At 42.8% G+C, this 16,213-nt stretch overlaps 2 protein-coding genes across 3 annotated transcripts in view; both read right to left on the bottom strand.

The window, feature by feature from the left end:
• Positions 1–2,362, bottom strand: part of LOC137414861 (dynein regulatory complex protein 11-like) — a 294,354-nt gene extending 291,992 nt beyond the window's left edge. The window contains exon 1 of one of the 2 annotated variants that reach the window (XM_068100414.2): positions 2,240–2,362. In XM_068100414.2, the coding sequence (XP_067956515.2) occupies positions 2,240–2,259 (20 nt within the window). In that variant the 5' untranslated portion in view covers positions 2,260–2,362. The remainder of the gene's footprint in view (positions 1–2,239) is intronic. The other variant, XM_078780880.1, reaches the window with a different exon arrangement.
• Positions 2,363–5,005: 2,643 nt separating this feature from the next.
• LOC144892755 (THAP domain-containing protein 2-like) lies at positions 5,006–15,758 on the bottom strand. The gene is made up of 4 exons (XM_078781101.1): positions 15,500–15,758; positions 14,722–14,917; positions 7,052–7,897; positions 5,006–5,014 (listed from the first exon to the last, which is right to left on the bottom strand). The coding sequence occupies exons 1-4, from the start codon at positions 15,565–15,567 to the stop codon at positions 5,006–5,008; spliced, it is 1,119 nt and encodes a 372-aa protein (XP_078637227.1). The 5' UTR covers positions 15,568–15,758.
• Positions 15,759–16,213: the final 455 nt, after the last annotated feature.

Genomic DNA, 16,213 nt, shown 5'->3' with positions numbered 1-16,213 from the left:
ATAAGAAAATGAATGGGTGAGCCAAGTTATTGTCTGTGACAATGGAACTTAATAGCCCCATTGAACAAATGTTATGTTATCAAAGTGCATTCACATATCTGTCCCTCGATGATTAAATATGAACATAATGGGTTAGTATGCTGATACAACTGAAAACTGGAGAGTTCATTGAACACCTTACCATAGTCTTGGGGAAAAGGTCATGCGCGCGGTCTCGGAACCGCAAATATGATTGGTCAAGATTATGTAAAATGCTGTAATATTTTGTCTAAGTACTGATAAATAAAAGCTTTTTGAAAGTGCTGAAAGGTGATTTGTGTTCCGGTTCTACAGTGTTTAACTATATAATTAAATTGAAATAAAATAAAGATTTTAAAGGTCATATAGAAAAAAACTACAAGGGCACTCTTCGACATTGCGACGTCGACCGATATGCCTCCGCCCACATTATTACATCATTATACATACTTGTACCAAGTTTGATTTAAATCTCTTCAGCTGTTCTCAAGTATCCCATATTTACCGGCCATGACCTCTGACCCTTAATATATTTGACTCCAAAATCGAATGAGTAAATCTTTGCATCATAATATACACTTACACTGTTTGACCACGTTTGGTCAAAATCCCATCACTGGTTCACAAGTTAACAGAACTTTCACCTAACAGGACCTCTGACCTTTGACCTCGTGACCCCATAATCGAATCAGTTCATCTTCGCATTATTATGCATACTTGTACCAAGTTTGACTGATTTGACGCTTGCAGACAGACAGAGAGACAAAGTGCACTAATTGCTTAACTCAGCTTTATGTTTCGAGCAAATGCGTGTCAATAACTATTCAATGAAAAAGTCATTGGGGCTAAGAGAGAGGACTGAGGAATCAACTATTCTAAGACTTCTGTGGACAAAATAGTACAAACTAGCCGAAACCCATGGAACATCCACGGAAGGGAGGATGTGGTGTATGGATAGAGTGTACCATTATGGATGGCATAGGGGATTTGCTTGTCCGAGTAAGAGTTAGGAAGAAAGATGAGAATGAAGAGTGCGTATATGAACAACGTATTTATTGCAATCTACTTAAATGACAACGCTACGATATACTTTTGAAAAATGAATGGATTCGTAATAGGAATCGGCATAGCACCACTCTGGGATTGTCCACTCAGTGGACGGCTTGCTGTCGCCTTCGACTGTCCAATCAGCGGACGGCTTGCTTCGCCTTCGCCCAGCAGACGCCAATACGATGGCGTCGTAAGATGGCGTCGTATCGGCAGTTAATCGGATGCTTTTGGGCCCCAACGTCGGCTAATTCAGATTTTTCGAGTATGGCTGTACGTGATAAACAAAGAGCGCGGTTCGTAGATCGTAAATCCATTAGTGCCGTGGGCATCGGGTCACTGGGTGCGGCATAAAAGGGATAACAAAGTCGAGTCCTTACGCTATTATTATATAGATCCTGAAATAAAAATGAGAAGAAGCAGAAAAGAAAGAGGAAGAAGAAGAAAAAAATAAGAAGAAGAAAAAAAGAGGAAGAAGAAGAATAAATATGAGGAAGAATAAGAGTAAAAATAACAAGTAGAAGAAGAGTAGAAGAGGAAGAAGAAGAAAAAAATAAGATGATGAAGTAAAGAAGAAGAAGAAGAAGCAGAAGAAGAAGAAGAAGCAGAAGAAGAAGAAGAAGGAGAATTGTGGAATCAACTATTCTTAGACTTCTGTGGACAAAATAGCACAAATCCTGAAATAGGAATGAGAAGAGAGAATTGTTGTCCAAAGCCGATGCTTTGACGCAGGGCTGAGGCTGACGCATTGACGTAAGCTGACGCATTGACGTAAGCTGATGTAACATGAGCGTCTGCTCCGAGTCTGGAAGGTCGCGGACTCGCGGTTCGAATCCTGGCTGAGGGACACCAAAGTTTTAAAATGACGCTTCGTTGCTCGTCAGCGTTTAAAAATAGAGCACGGATAAACAACCATAGATAGGTTAGTAATACTAATAAGTACATTGGCTTTAATGGCATCTTACGCAGCAGGATTAATTAATTAATTTCCGAGCTCCGTCGAGTCCTGTCGCCAGGAGACGGAGAGAAGCAATTATTGCATCATGGGATCGGAAATTTCTATGATCTTGAGCACGGAGTATTCACAAACACTTAAAGCATCACGTGTTAAACTCAGAAACATTTCCGAGCGCAAATCGCACCCATTCCTGCATGGAGATCATTGATTCCTTACCTCTGAGCCATACTATACATACAGCCCTATCAAAAGCAATTCTCGTCACCCAGCAGCGATTCCGTTAATCATTCGTCGGATGCTTTTAAACACGTTTAACTTCCAAATACAATGTGACACAATAATTAATAATTCAATTGTAAATGTGATTTAATATGACTAAAATTTGTGGTTGAAAAGGAGTGGAACGATTCGGTTAAGCGAAATATTTATATACCGCCGATGAAACCGTCACCGCTACAGCAGCTGCAATGTCTCATTTGAATTACCTGGTGAGTCAAAAGTTTTAGGATACGGATTGAGCTGCTTATACAAGATTTGTTTATACCATGTATTTATACTGTTTTCTTTTTCTTTCAGATAATACCGTACAAATAACACATGAAACCATAATTTGTGGTGTTATGGCCAAATTAAGCATTGTCAAATACCGCACGTGGAGAATAATTATTTATCTCACCTGGAACGAAGTTCAGGGGAAACTTATGCGATGCACGGAGGTATATAATAAACCTGGAGAGCCAATTGGCCACCTCGCAGCATTAGCCGCCGTGAAGCCACCGGAAATAGTCTGGCGGCCATATTGGGAAGCCGATTGTTTTGTAAACAAAGCCTGTCAAAGCAAAGGCGTGGCGCACTGATGATGCAGCTGGAGCGAATTTTAGGACCGCCGACTATTTAATTAATATAGAATACTAATATTTGAACTGATATTCGGGCTCAGAATCCCGTTCTTTAAGGAAATGGTGTTCATTAAGTTTGAAGTTGATTCTAGACGCATTTTTCCTGGGGAATCCAATGGTTTAGAGCTTGTTTGAAAAAAAAGTGCCCAAAATTACCGCTCGGTGTTCTTTATCGTTCTTCTCATGACCCAATCACCCACTAGTAGGAATAAGAATCCTGACATGTTACACCCCTGTTTAACTCCTGTCTTCACCTTGAACCATTCTGTTGTTTCACCTTGGTCGACGACCGCACATTGAAAGTCTTGGTAAAGGGCTTTTACAAGGTTCACTAATTTTCCAGGTATGCTGTATTTCTTCATTATGACCCAGACATTCTCTGGGCAAGGAGTCGAAAGCTTTCTAGAAATCTATAAAATTGAGGTACATCGTCGTTTGCCATTCTTTGGCTTGTTCTATAATATTCCTCAATATAAAGATCTGATTTGTTGTCATGTTATATGATGTTACTTAATTCAGTCATTATATTGTAACTAAGATGTGTATGTTTCTATTACCGAGATGTTAGAAACCACGCAGATATAATGATAACCAGAGTTTATTCTACACTGACATGGGTCAGCAACACATCAACAGTGAGTCAGTCACATAAATGACATGAAACGCTGTCATGTAGTTAACCCACACAATTCTTGGGTTTCGGAAGTTTTTGCTATTCATAACATACAAGACTTACATGTGTTACGAATTCATGTGAATTACTATTCAGGTCTTTGCTTATCAATGTGTAGTCGATTAAAGGTTGTTGTGATTAAAGGGTCAGGAGCCCTTCTGGGAAAAAGGAGACCGGAAACGGAAGAAGAAAAGACACGAGGTCCTGGAGAAGCGACGATCTTCTTCTTCCTCGCCGAGCCCCGAGGCGAGCGGTATCGCTATTGAGCAACGTAACAGAATCGGCGTTTGAAAGCCCGACGGGCGAAAGTAATTACCCCTTGACACGTCAAAGTGCCGTGGGTTCGTGCACGGAACCAAGCGTCCGGCACAGTTCGCTTCACCGTCTACCAGGATGCGTACGGGTCGCACTTTGGGCCTCGCGCGTGGTGCAAGCCGCGCTTGGTTTTGCCCCGTCTACAAGGACGCGTACGGGTCACACTTTGGGCCTCGCGCGCATTGCAAGCCGCGCTTGGTTTTGCCCCGTCTACAAGGACGCGTACGGGTCGCACTTTGGGCCTCGCGCACGGTGCAAGCCGCGCTTGGTTTTGCCCCGTCTACAAGGACGCGTACGGGTCGCACTTTGGGCCTTGTGCGCGTTGCAAGCCGCGCTTGGTTTTGCCCCGTTGCTTGGCAAGGAGGTGTGCGCTGCAGCAGCTGTCCCCGGTACGAGACGGGCACGTTTGGAGCACGTCCGCCCGGGATTCGTTCAACCGCCCGTGTGCGGAGAAGAGAGACATTGTGAGAGACATTGACCATGGAGGGAGTCGGGAGTGGGGCTCACGTGAGGAATGTATAAGATGGCCATCTTAGAGTTAGTGTAGATGAGTTTACATCTTTGTAGTATTGATTGCTGATTGTTGATGGTTGATTGCTCGGGGAATATATCATTGATTATTCCGGATCCTTGGTGTGGGGTTTCTTATTGATTGGAATTCATCTTGATTGCGTTACGAAAGCGCATACATAATAGATCTTTCTGGCGGAGTTCCTCTCACGGTCCGGGGGTCACCGAGACCAGGTAGTCACCGGGAGGACCACGTAACACATGTTGCAATGGAACGTTCAGCAGGACATGGTAATTGTTACATGAATAATGGAGCGGAGATATAGACATCTCATGCAACACATCTTTTACAGTTTAAATATTTACATGAAGTGTTGGTGAACTCGCCATATCAGACAAAGGGCAACTATCCATTAACCATGGAAAATTAAAGATTTGTGTTCACAGATATACCATCAGATCAGATCTGCTTGCCACTGTTCTATGAACTATCTGTGAACACAAATCTTTAATTTTCCATGGTTAATGGTTGACCAAAGTTCACGAGTTTTTTAAAACAATGCAGTACAGTTAATACATGTTTGATCAGTTGTTCTACACAGGCAATTTTGCAGTGAACATAACACCCACAACTTATTCCACATACCTCAAAGCAATTCATCCCATATCAAACAATGATATAAACATGGACATAATGAAAAAGTAATGCCAATTGTACTTAAATTCATTGAAAATGCACTTGCATGAACATCATAAATTGCAACCAAAAGTAGGCCTACTGGACCAGGTACTTCATTGCTTTTCAAACAAACGTATCGGTACTCAAGTCACCAAACAAAGTAGAAATACATATTTCTCGAGCTTCCAGCCCGACTTACTCTTCCAGTATTAAAACATAAATCAATAGATATACAGGACTACATCTTCCACAACTGAACACCGATATATATTTATGCACAATTCTCCACAATTCACGCGACTACCATGTAGAGATGAGGTCGCTCTTATATTTCAGCTTGCTCTGGTGTTGCCTCACTGGTGAGCAAACAGAACCAGTTTGCAATATTTTTTCCTGATGCGCTCTTCCTTCATGTCATCATCGAGTGTTCTCACAACATGAGGGAAACGTATCTTGCTGTATGATTGTGATACAGAATGTATTAAAGCAAACACATGGTTGCTGTCTGCCTCACAGTCAAACATGTGCCGATCCAAGGAAGCAAATGTATACCGACCGACCTCAGAAAGGACAGAAGTGGAAATTGCCGCTCTTATCCCACTTTCACGAGGCATTTTGCCATTGGTTACAGCCAGGAGCCTCTTGACACAGCGTTCAGTCGCCTCACAGACACGAACAACACTGTGCGAGGGAACTATGAGGCCACCCCTGTTCTTGGTAACAATCAGGCTGTACATTGGTGTGGTTTGCCATTCTTCGTTGTTACTGGTCAATGCAGAAAGACATTGGCTACACTTCAGAGTCTTCCTCACCATCCTCACCACATAGCCGGCAATATAGCCAACACATGATTCTGTAAAGATGGAAAGTTGCTCAAAATTTGGAATATCCGCATAGTCGTGGTCCTCTTTTGCCGGCGATCTCAGCTCCAGGTCGTATCGTCTGGCCACCAACATGTCGTGACTCTCGTCAGGCACAGCCTGCTTTGCAACGCACTTGAAGGAAGCCGCATTCAGGATTCTGGTTGAGTCCTGTGCAGAACAGTTCCCACTTGCAGACTTGATGTCATGTCGCATCAAGAGGCGCTTATATGCGGCAACAAACTGCCGGGCCGTTGGGTTATTCCCACTTCCACATGCAATGCGGACCGCTCCAAAGAAAAGTTCAATGTGGTCTTGGCTCATTTTGTACGTGAGCAGGTATCGCAGGGGAGATGAGGCAGGTTTGACATATGTGAAATACAAAATTGTGACACTCTCTATGCAGATCATGAAACCAATGAAGGGGGTTTTCAAACGCGTATTGGTCATAACTTGACCATTCATGTTTTTGATGTTGGACAAGTAACTGTAGGCAGTATACAGGAATGGCAGGAAAAGTCCTTCTCGTGATGTCATGAGTGGTGCCTTGTAGTTTCGTGCCAATGGATTGCGAGAATTTAGAATGTCAAACAGTTTGTCCAATGTTTCAATGTATTGGCAGGTAGCCTCACTGCCCTGAAATTCTGATAGTTGCAAAGTGTCCCTGCAAAACCGAATTGCATCTGCCACACTAGTGCTCAATGTCTGAGCGGCTGTGTCCACCTTCATGACATTGCTCTTCCACTCGATGTGTTTCCGGGAGAGCTTATTCCCCAGACGCAAGCCTTCCCTCTTCTGCAGATCAAAGAGTGCCTGGATGTATTTCCACGCGATGACTTTTTTGTTGCCATCCTCCATCATTTTCATGGATCCAAGACAGTTTCTTGCAAGTTTAAGCATGTGACATGCATCGAGTACAACACAAATTTTCTTTTCGGGATTTGCTGGGTGGGGAAATGTTGGTTTCACATTCTGCAGCGTGATGTCGGCACCTAGCTCACGTAACATTTTCAAATGAGCGGACGGTCCATCGCAAGTTAAGGAAACCACCTCTGCACCGATATCATGCAATTTTAGTAGACATTGTGTCACCAAATTCGCCTGTTCCTTCCCCGACAATCCATTTATCATAAAGTATGCTACATGCACTTTCCAACTGTCATTCAGTGCAACCAGCATGAAAACCAGTGCGTTGCTGGCCTGGGGAGCACTGTCATCTTGGACTCCGTTTCCGATGTCGACGTACCCCAATACCTTGTCCCCTAAAAAGTCAATTGCCTTCATGATGGCCATCTCGTCTAACATCAGGCTACACAGTGTTCTCTTGCCAGTCTCCTTCTCTGCTTTAAACCGGCTCTCTAGTGCTTGGAATACAACTGCACTAAAACCAGGTGAACCATCAATTGCACTGTACCATTTCCGGATTGTGGATGGACTTGGCAGTGCCAAGTCGAATGTCTCTCGAACATAGTCGTATCCTTTAGCAGAATTAAATTGAAGAGTGAGTGCGAAAGCTTTGATGACTGGATCGTATTCATCTCTCGAGCGTTTGCCGCTGCCTTTGTTCTTCAGCATTCTGCTCACAATAGCTTTTGACACACCAGAGAATGTTGTGTTGAGCATTTCAATACAATTGTCGGTGACCATCCCATTCTCCCTCAGGTCTTCCACGATGGTATTCAGGGACTCCACTTTTCTGGCTAACCTTCTGTTGTGTTGCTGACTCACTTTTAATTTTTTTCGAAAGTTGTCCAGCTTGTGGACTGCTTCATCGAGCTTGTGCTTCAATACCAGTGGACTTGTGACGGAGTAGGAGTGATCTGTGGTCTGAAATGAGGGTCCCGCCTCAGGTTCAGGATCTTGAGTAGTGGCTTGAGGTTCTGGTGTATCTTCTTGGATGACAGACCTGGCCACTGGCACTTTCCTCAAAACTGTAACCTATTTGGAAAGAAAAGAAAAGGTGAACCATTAATACTCATTAAGTTGTTTTTAGGGCTGAGCCGAATGCTTAGAAGCTTCGTTCATTAGATTGGGGTTCTAATTAGAAATAGATGTGACTGCGTTGGACGTATTGTAACATTGTTTCAAAGACTAAACATTTTGTTAAATATTATTACAACAAAGCTTCGGGGGGGAAATGCCAAGAAAGTGTACAAAATGGGATTCGGCTCAGCTCTAATTTTTTTTTAAAGCAACTGAGTTTTTCTCCATAAAACTATGTCTTAGGAGCTGCATATGAAGCAGCAGACATGGCATGTGATGGGTTACTATCATAACATAGGTGGAATACCAACATAATACAGTGGAGCCCGCTTATTATCATACCCCCTGTGCAGGATGAAATTATGGCAATATCCGGGATATTCCAATGGGCAGGATTCAAAATGGCGGCGGCCCTGAGAATGGAAACGATGTTTTCTGTGGGATCAATGTATGCAGAGAATGAATTCAGTGTCTTGTGACTTGTAGGTGTGACAATCAGCCATGCATGACTGCCGCCTAGCCAGATGGCAGAGTTAATGAGCGAGGCCACAGGAAGGTATGATAATAATTGGGAAATAACTATGCTTGGAATCAATTGTGAGCAATTTGACAATGAAATTAAGTGGGATATGACATTATTCTATGTAGTGGGGCGGCTTAGCCCAAATATTCAAAAGAATTGTGCATTTTGTGATACAAGCACCAAATTTGGCACAAATGTACGTTAATATGTTGCGAACATTTTCAGATATTGGGCCACTTGAAATTCCCTCTTTATGTCCGCCATATTGGATTTCAAAACGGCCGCCACTTGAAATCTACATTTGCTATTATCTCTGGACGTAATGCAGCTATTGACTTGATTCTGGTATCTAAATGTATGTTTTTGGGGGCAAGGAATCCAATGGTACCAATTTCAACTTAATATTATCTATCATAGTCTGTTATATAATTTTATTTGGAAATTATCTAGGCAAATATTGGATTCAACACAATACTTTGAAAAGAATGTCTTAGTTCTGTAAATATAAATAAATAAAAAAACTATACTAAATCACTAGTAACAACTCAGACAAGCTCATATATACTGGCAGTCTAAAATATAAATTCATATCCCATTAGGAAACAAAGTGACCCATTCATTTGTGTTTTTCATATGCATATTTTATGTAACATTACATTCATATTGTCAATAAATACCAAACATGCATAATCCCCTTTTCCTAGACCCTTTAAGCCATCTTTTGTGTTTCTAGAGTACAGAAATTTCTTGTATAGGCTTCCATCTGTCTTGTTTCCTTAACAATGCACTGTAGCATGTCTTTAACAATGTTTACAAACATGACTCCACTACATGTCTTTAATCACAGCCCTGACCCAAATAAAAGAGTAGAGAGGCTGCATGTGTGTTGACCCACATCAACTGTGTTCTTTGTGTGTGGCTGTGTTTAAATCACCTTGTGACTCCACATAAATGAGTTAATTACATACAATCTGGGCTCAGCTAGACAACATTGTGTGGTCAGCAATGAAGACGAGAGTCTGAATTACATGTATGCAAAAGACCTTGTGAACCAGTGAAGCAAATACACGGGTAAGCATGAATTAAATCTAGGGCATGATATAATTTCCATGATGTTTACCTCTACACTCAATGGTGGAAGGAGGTAATGTTTTGATCCCAGCTTGTCTGTATGTCTGTTTGTCTGTTAGTCCACAAAATTCCAGACAAAGCTTGTAGTAGTGGTAGTTGTAGTGGTAGTGGTGATAACAGAAATTGTTATATAGAACTGAACTTATATTATTATTATATGCAGAAAATAACTTCATTTCTATATGCCCTGCAGTGGACAGGTTAATTGGTTTATGCACTGAAGGGGTCACCCTGGTGTGCACTGCTGTGTTCTGCCTCACTGAGTTGTTCAGGTATGATGTACTCAGCACAAGCTTACCTGATACACATGTGTGCTGGCTAAAACCACTTGTCTGGTGGGCACGACAGAGGCAGGTTGTCTAATAGCCAACCTGGTCTTACTTTTTTGGGGTTTATCTGAAATTCTTACTATAAGGCTTTAAATTAGAAATGTTTTATATAAAGTAGTATTTTGAGTGAAGTGTGTATTCCACACTGGGGTCATTCCATGTCAAATCAGCAAAGAATCTGCCGTCATCTCTCAGATTTTTGTAAAACTTTGGGAACCAATTGGGACCCATGAAAAACAGCTAGAACTCAAATATTTTTGCTAACAGCCTCTTAATTAGTGAGATACAGGTTAACGAACTTTGGACTAATTAGCGCGATGTCGCGAATTCAAATGGCCATATCTCTAAAAGTATAACACCTAGAGAGCTGGTTTTGGTGTCATTTTAAAGGTATTTGCATGCCCTATAAATTTGTCTGGGCAACATTTTCCTACCTCCAATCACAAAAAGGTTATCACAAAATATAAATTTCAATCGTGAATCCCAAAAAAATGTATCCTTCAAATTTCCTCAAATTCATCCCAGATGTACCTTATGATGTCAGGAAGCTTCCACATAAGTTTTGTGATGGGCACTCCAATAGTTTCTGAGATATGAGCAATAATGTACATGTACATATGGCATATAGGTTCGAAAATCAGCATTTGTAATGTATTATACAATCATTCTAACCTAGCCATGACAGGGAACACAGGGAACAACCATCAATTGCTTTGAAGTATCATATACTTTCATTTTCAACTGGGCCTGAGGGGAATTCTCATCTGGGGAATTCCAACTGGGATTTCCCATGTGGGTAAGTCGAGGTGATGCAACTTTCACAGTCTAAGATCCCCAGGGAAAGTCCAAGTTGGCTTAGTGTAATGCTTAGGCCTGCCACCAACAGAAATTGGCAGTTCACTTCTGAAGGAGCTGCAGAAAAATGACGACTGCCAAGGAAAAGTTCATCTTGAAGCAGAAATCCTGCTGCAATCCCTTTGGAGCTCATGAAAAACCAAAGTCGTCTGGCTTGAGAGCTGTTAGCCAAAAAGCCATAGCCGCTCATCCAAGCCTCAAACTGCAAAGTGCACAGAAAATCTGTACCCAGTGTCGTAAGAAACTGGCAAAAAGACAACCAGGTGTGGTAGAGACTCAGAGTGAAATACCATTACCAGTGACCAGCAGCGCTATTAGCAGTAGTGAGGACAATGATGGTGGAGGTGAATCACCAATACCAGGCAGTTCAGGGGAGTTTGAATTTCATTCTCCTGAAATGGAACTGAATACACTGAATGAGTCTTTGGGATTGATTGGAGAATCACCTATTCCAAAAAAGAGACTTGCTGCAGATAAATATGTGAAATCCAAAACCAAGAAAATCGGTGACACTGGTTAGTGAACCTAAGTCAGGTTAGTGAACACTGTGTACTTGAACTCACTTATTGATTGTATAATACATTACAAATGCTGATTTTCGAACCTATATGCCATACGTACATGTACATTATTGCTCATATCTCAGAAACTATTGGAGTGCCCATCACAAGATTTATGTGGAAGCTTCTTGACATCATAAGGTACCTCTGGGATGAATTTGAGGAAATTTGAAGGATACATTTTTGGGGGATTCACAATTGAGTTTTATATTTTGTGATAACTTTTTTGTGGTTGGAGGTAGGAAAATGTTGCCCAGACAAATTCATAGGGCATGAAAATACCTTTAAAATGACACCAAAACCAGCTCTCTAGGTGTTATACTTTTAGAGATATGGCCATTTGAATTCGCGACGTCGCGCTAATTAGTCCAAAGTTCGTTAGTCTGTATCTCACTAATTAAGAGGCTGTTAGCAAAAATATTTGAGTTCTTGCCGTTTTTCATGGGTCCCAATTGGTTCCCAAAGTTTTACAAAAATCTGAGAGATGACGGCAGATTCTTTGATGATTTGACATGGAATGGCTGACTGACAGTTTTGACATGTTCTGAATTTAACACGAAGGCTGTAATTAACAGAACGGGGTATGTCTGGAAAATGTACTGTCCAACCTAATAAGAGTTTAGACTGATTTATATTTAAATCTTGGCTGTGTAAATATTGTAAGAATTTATGAATTGAATTATGAATTTATGAATTTATGATTGACCAGGCACATGAGCAGAATAATGCCTGCATCAAAGGAGACGGTGGAGCAGTTGGTTGGGCTCACTGACAACCCTAGTGCCCTACGTCGCTGGATGGTTGCGGGACCAGAAGTTGCCAGGGTGATCGAAGAATTCCAGGATGGGAACCAACACTGGAGACGGCAAACAGCAGACACACGTCATCATGATCAGACGCCAAGTGTACAGGCCTCATTTGTGAAAGATGTTCGCTCTCTCGTCGGTGTCATAGAGGAGATGGGCAACCCATTCGAGGAGGAGAGTCAGGATGTAGTCAAACTGGACACAAAGGAGATCGCAGATCCTGCTGCTGTGGAGACCGTGATGAATGCCAAGAGGATTGGCCAAGAGCAGTTCGAGGCTTTCACCAGAGAGTGTCTGTTGGACAGAACAAAGGCAGTGGACGCACCCATTCCTCGTAACAAGCTGAAGGTGTTCAGCACTTCCACTCCAAGAAGCCAGAGCAAAGGTCAGCAACAGCTCGCCTCCATCAAGAATGACCGTGAACTCTTCGCACGCCTGTACATTGGCTGCCAGACGAGGGATGGAAACCTTGAGGAGTTCTTTTGTCACGAGAATCAGGCATGTCCTCCTGCATTGTCTGATGGTGGAAGCCTCTGCACTGGTACCAAGAGTGATCTCCTCACATGCTTGGAAGAAGTCTCTGACGCAAAGACAGAGACTCCTGTCACGACCTGTATTGTGCTTGATGGAGCAGCCATCGTCCAGATGCTGAAGCCGGCTGCATCAAAGACCTTTGAAGAGTATGCACAACAGATCTTCATCCCATATATGTCCACGAAGCTGCAAACAGTGTCACGCCTGGATCTGGTCTGGGATACTTACCTTGCTGATTCACTGAAAGGTAGTACACGTGCAAAGCGGGGACAAGGTGTGCGGAGACGTGTGGTGGCTGCCGCAGCCATACCAGGAAACTGGCAGAACTTCCTACGAGTGGACAGCAACAAGACCGAGCTGTTCAGGTTCCTCTCAGCAGCTCTCATGGAATGGTTTGACCAGGAGGACAAGCAACTCGTCATTACTGATGGAGAGGCAGTGCTCAGCAAGCCACTACTGCCAGATCTGACCTCACTCGCCCCATGTAACCATGAAGAGGCTGACAGTCGGATGTTGCTGCATGCATCTCACGCAGTCCAGCATGGACACCATGCAATACTCATCCGGACTGTAGACACCGATGTTGTGGTGCTGGCAGTGTCCCTGGCACAGGAGTTGCAACCAGAAGACAAACTGTGGCTGGCATTCGGAACAGGCCAGAGTTTCCGATACCTAGCAGCACACGAAATAGCAGCTGGATTGGGACGAGAGAAGGCTCGTGCACTGCCAATGTTCCACGCTCTAACTGGATGCGACACTGTGTCTAGTTTTCATAGACATGGCAAGAGCACTGCGTGGGCAGTCTGGACGGTACTGCCAGAACTCACTGAGGCGCTGCTGCTGCTGTCCTCTGCACCTCGTGACATACCAGACGATGCAATGCGCATCATCGAGAGGTTCGTGATCCTGTTGTATGATCGAACCAGCAAATGCACAGACATTGACAAGGCCAGGAGGAAACTCTTCGCAAGGAAGAACAATGTGCAGCTCATCCCTCCAACGAAGGCAGCTCTGGAGGAACATGTCAAGAGGGCAGTGTATCAAGGTAGACATGTGTGGGGTCAGATACTGCTGCCAGCACCAGAGCTCCCTCCACCAACCAACTGGGGTTGGTCAAGGACTGGAGAAGGACAGTACACACCTTACTGGACCAGGCTAACTGAGGCAGCTCACAGCTGCATTGAGCTGGTTTCTTGCAAGTGCAAGAAAGGGTGTGTGAGGCGCTGCAAGTGCAAAAAGGCTGCCCTTCAGTGCACAGCCCTCTGTGTGTGTGAAGGGGACTGCACATGACGATGAGTCAACAACATACATGTACTTGTGGCAATGCTGAACTTGTTAACATGACACTGTTTATGTACACGTATCTTCAGTACCGGTATATACCTAGCCTCAGATACCAGTACACCTAGCCTCAAATACTAGACCATGTAGCATGTCAGTATTATACCTAAGACATTTACAGAACTAAGACATTCTTTTCAAAGTATTGTGTTGAATCCAATATTTGCCTAGATAATTTCCAAATAAAATTATATAACAGACTGTGATAGATAATATTAAGTTGAAATTGGTACCATTGGATTCCTTGCCCCCAAAAACATACATTTAGATACCAGAATCAAGTCAATAGCTGCATTACGTCCAGAGATAATAGCAAATGTAGATTTCAAGTGGCGGCCATTTTGAAATCCAATATGGCGGACATAAAGAGAGAATTTCAGGTGGCCCAATATCTGAAAATGTTCGCAACATATTAATGTACATTTGTGCCAAATTTGGTGCTTGTATCACAAAATGCACAATAGGTTTGCTATGCTGCTACACTAATGACATTACATGGGAAGATTCACTATAGTTTATATAGGAACTGGTTTTGGATTTCACTATTCTAGGACTATAGACGGGATATTCCAATAAGCGGTATGACTTTAAGTGGGCACCACTGTATGGGGAATACCAACCTAACATAGGTGGAATACCAACATAGCATAGGTGGATTACTAACATTACACAGGTGGAATACCAATATAACATAGTTTACCTTCTTTAAATGTGCTGGGAAGTTGAAACAGCTGGGGACGGACTTCGGCTTCAGTCGGACGGTTTGACCAGTCCTGTCGAAGTCACTCTCATTGAAGTGATCACTGCACAGAACTGTGGTGCCTGGGGTGGGGTAGAAGGACTCCCTTCTCAGGGCAGATGTCCATCGAGAGCACAAGTCCTTATCCTTTGGAAACCTTGAAACAAAATACATTGTGGTCACAAAATGTGGTTGCGGGTCAAAACCTCAGAGGGCAGTCAAAACATCCGAGTCAAAACGACTCCATATCAAAATAATATTTTGAGTTTCATATGTATAGTTAAATACAACTTCATCTGCTAATGTTTGCCATGTGTTGGACTTTCGTACCTTCCACAAGTAACCCCCATTTGCTCTTTCTGCTCACGAGTGACACAGGAGGGCATGGAAACCCTGACAGTAGTAGACTGGACAATTAAGTTAAGCTCATCACAAATTAAATCACTTGACAATGATCACGAGCTGACGAGTCAATCTCGATACTTCAATCTGAATCAATGAATGAGTCAATCAGACATCAGTCTGACATACTCACATAGCCCTAGTGAATACACAATACAGTTATATTTGAGATCTGTGTCGTATTGCACACCCTGCGCGTGGTCTAACATCATCAAATTCAAACACAGTGTTCAAACTTCATTGAAACTTCATTGAAACTTAATTACCTAGCCCCACCACCGTGACCACGCCAAAAACTGAAAAAGCAGAACACCCGCGATCGCGGTTTGTCACTTACTTGTGAAATGTGCATGTGGAGGCCTTCCCTGAGGTATTTGTGCAGTCAAATGCAACACACTGTGGCATTTTGAAACAGCGCGTTCACAAATAAGACTCCTTACAGTCGGTAAGCATCCAAAATGAATCAGAAATTGTGAGATCAGCTGATTGTGAGATCAAACACGGACGCAGACACAATCGGCTTCCCAATATGGCCGCCAAGCAACTTCCGCTAGCTTCAGCCGACAGCCGTCATTGGCTCTCCAGGTTTATTATATACCTCCGTGATGCGATGGCGCGTCGTCAGTCCGTCCATAAACACTTGAAACTTCTTCTCCGAAACCGCTGATGGGATTACGACCAAATTTGGCACAAATGATATTTGTTGTGTTGTGACTAAAGTTTGTTCATGGTATTAAAAAAAAATCGGGGTCTAAGGGGGCTTACCGGGGTCAAAGTGGATCCAGGTTTTACCCCCCAAAATAGGAATTAGCTTTTTCCCTCTGAAACTACACACACGATTTTGATGAAACTTCACCACAACCTTCATCACCCATGATGTACCAAAGTTTATTCAAGGCATTAGAAAAATTGGGGTCTGAAGAGGTATGTGGGCCTGGGAGACAAGGGGGAGTTTTGTTCCCCCAGTATTTGTTCCCCCAAATAGGTATTTTTTTGTTTGTTTGTTTAAAGTCTTATGATTATGTTAGTATGATTCTACATGCTGCCCTGT

The sequence above is a fragment of the Myxine glutinosa genome, chromosome 6 (assembly GCF_964187855.1).
Source record: "Myxine glutinosa chromosome 6, kmMyxGlut1.1, whole genome shotgun sequence".
In the NCBI taxonomy this organism is placed as follows: Eukaryota; Metazoa; Chordata; class Myxini; order Myxiniformes; family Myxinidae; genus Myxine; species Myxine glutinosa.
This window is presented reverse-complemented; position numbering and strand designations above follow the sequence as displayed.